General features: G+C 58.8%; 1 protein-coding gene across 2 annotated transcripts; it reads right to left on the reverse strand.

Moving 5' to 3' along the window:
* Positions 1-2,180, reverse strand: LOC136494703 (ethylene-responsive transcription factor ERF054-like). Of its 2 annotated transcripts, XM_066490873.1 has the most exons (2): positions 597-2,180; positions 1-312 (listed from the first exon to the last, which is right to left on the reverse strand). In XM_066490873.1, the coding sequence occupies exons 1-2, from the start codon at positions 1,914-1,916 to the stop codon at positions 298-300; spliced, it is 1,335 nt and encodes a 444-aa protein (XP_066346970.1). In that variant the 5' UTR covers positions 1,917-2,180; the 3' UTR covers positions 1-297. The 2 variants fall into 2 exon arrangements, with proteins under 2 accessions (XP_066346970.1, XP_066346969.1); XM_066490872.1 differs by having other exon boundaries at positions 1-2,180.
* Positions 2,181-2,489: the final 309 nt, after the last annotated feature.

Genomic DNA, 2,489 nt, shown 5'->3' on the forward strand with positions numbered 1-2,489 from the left:
TGTATGAAAGGTAAGAGTGTACAGGAAAATAAATCATATATAGTAGAACAATACAACATACATAAACTGATCAACATAATTTTCCCAACACTAGGAGGTAGGAACCCATAGCTAAATTAGTGACGAAGCCATCTCACATGAAACAGTGGGGACATAATGTTGCAACAAATTGAAAAACACGTTGAAGAGTATAGGAAACATCTAAAACACTCGTGAGTCTGTCTATTGAGGATGCTGTTGCAGATCACGGGTGAGAAATTGACTGGTTGCCCTAGTAGCTGACCAAAATATTGCAGCCTAGAGCATAGTTTCCTGGTGAATTTCAGAAGAAGCATTTGATGAAGAAAGGCATGGCCGGATGGTTCTTATAAATAATGCTGATGCGAAATGAATCTGTGTGATGCCGCAAGTTGTCTAAAAAACCTGAAACCTGCGTGCATCTCTATCCTACTAGCTAGTGCAATTTCTGCAAGTAATCAACGTGCAAGAAAAAGAATGAGATCAGCAAAGGTACTTGGATGTGCTGTTTAGTCCATGAAGGTAGGCGAATGAGGAGACTGTGAGTGAAGGGGGGAAGAAGAAGAAGCAGGTGTTACCGGGACGTGATCGCATGACATGTCCGTCCCGGTTGCCGCCGCAGTTGTCGCTGTGTTTATGCTGGGCTCATCACCGGCGAAGCGCCCGTGATGGAGAAAGAGGCCGCGAGTGCTATCAATGTCGTAGTCCCAGAAGGAGCTTCCTGGGCCCCACGCGTTGAACCATGCCTCGTCGGCAGGACCCCACTCGCTGCCAGCAGGAGCCTCCGGCGAGTGAATCATTTGACCCGAGTGTGGCCAAGTCGGCTCACCAGAGCTGCCTTCTAGTTCTAGCTGCGACGATGTCGCAACTGGAGGCTGTGGCTGCTTGTCCGACGATCCTTCAGCGTCCGGCGGCGTTTGTTGCGTGTTTTCCTCGCCCGGAGTCTGTGGAGGCGACGACGACGAAATGGAGCCCGACGCGGCGGCAGCTGTCGGCGCGGCCGCGGACGTGGCGCTGGTGCGGCCGCTTCCCCAGGCGTGGCCCTTCCCGAAGAACCGGTCCGGGAAGTTGAGCCGCGCGTTCTCGCCGCGGAGCTTGAAGGCCTCGCGGTCGTACGCCATGGCGGCGTCCTCGGCGGAGTCGAACGTGCCGAGCCAGAGTCGCGTGCGGTTACGCGGCAGCCTGATCTCGGCCACCCACTTCCCCCAGTGCCGCTGCCGCACGCCGCGATACAGCTTCTGAGGCGGCGGCGGCGGCGGAGCCCGCAGCAGGTGCTGGTACAGCGAAGGCAGCACGCCCGCGGCCTGCCCGCCGCGCGGGCTCAGGTTCAGCGCCTCGCTCCAGTACCGCAGCAGATGCTGCTGCTGCGGGCCCTCCGGCAGCAACAACTGCGCCTGGTACTGAGTCGGCGCGCCGAACGATATCATCTGCTGCTGCTGGCGCTGCAAAGGCGCTTGATGAGCCTGCTGCTGTTGTGGCGACGCCGGCTGTGATGACACACTGGCGGAGTGCTGCTGCCACGGCGGGAGCTCCAGCCGCGGGGTGCTGCCCACCGGCGCGGAGGAGGGCTCGTACGCGAACGGGAACAAATGCCGCGCCGAGGGCGGCGACAGCGGCGCCGGCGAGGTGGCGCCTGCAGCGCTGGCACGAGGGGAAGGCGGCGCCGACGAAGACGTCGTCGACGACAGCGACGAGGCGGACCGCTGGAAGCGGTCCGGCGCCCGTCCGATCTTCTTGAGCGGGCGCAGCAGTGCCGCTGACGCGTCCTCCATGACCGGCGCCAGCTGCCGCCGCGGCTGTATGGGCGTGACGCCTTTGCCCTTCCACCTCCTGCCCCCACGACCGCCCCCCGCGCCACCGCCACCGCCACCTCCACTGCTCTCGCTCGACGCGTCCATGCCCCGACCGGCAACCGATGCCAAGATGCGCGCAACCGAAATCCCCAGCAGTGCAGTGTGCAGCAGCGCGCGCCCCCGGCCGCCCGCGGCGCTACAGCAACAATATATAGACGACAAGCGCCTCGTAAAAAAACCAATCCCTTAGACCAACTTGCAGCAAGGGAGCACGGACGGGCGAACGAACTGCCGGCGAAACGATTCGCTCCGCTCGCGGGCGACCGGCGGCGCAGGGAGAGCTAGGCAGCTAGCGTGTGCGCGTGGTGTGGGGCGTTTGGTTCGGGAGGTTCCGGAGACGCGTGCGACCGAATCGTTTCGCTTATAAAGGTCGTGTACCTCGTGGGGTTCACGAAGCAAGAAAGCTACGCGTGATGTCTCACTCAGCTCGCCTCGACCTAAACGGTGACTCAACATGTTCACTCGTTGATTTCACCTAGGCCTTATTTAGATTGTAAATTTTTACAATCTGGACACTGTAGCATGTTTCATTTGTATTTGACAAATTTTGTTTGATCATGGACTAACTAGGCTCAAAAGATTCGTCTCGTGATTTACAATCAAACTGTGCAATTAGTT

This window comes from Miscanthus floridulus, chromosome 11 (assembly GCF_019320115.1).
Source record: "Miscanthus floridulus cultivar M001 chromosome 11, ASM1932011v1, whole genome shotgun sequence".
Classification (NCBI taxonomy): domain Eukaryota; kingdom Viridiplantae; phylum Streptophyta; class Magnoliopsida; order Poales; family Poaceae; genus Miscanthus; species Miscanthus floridulus.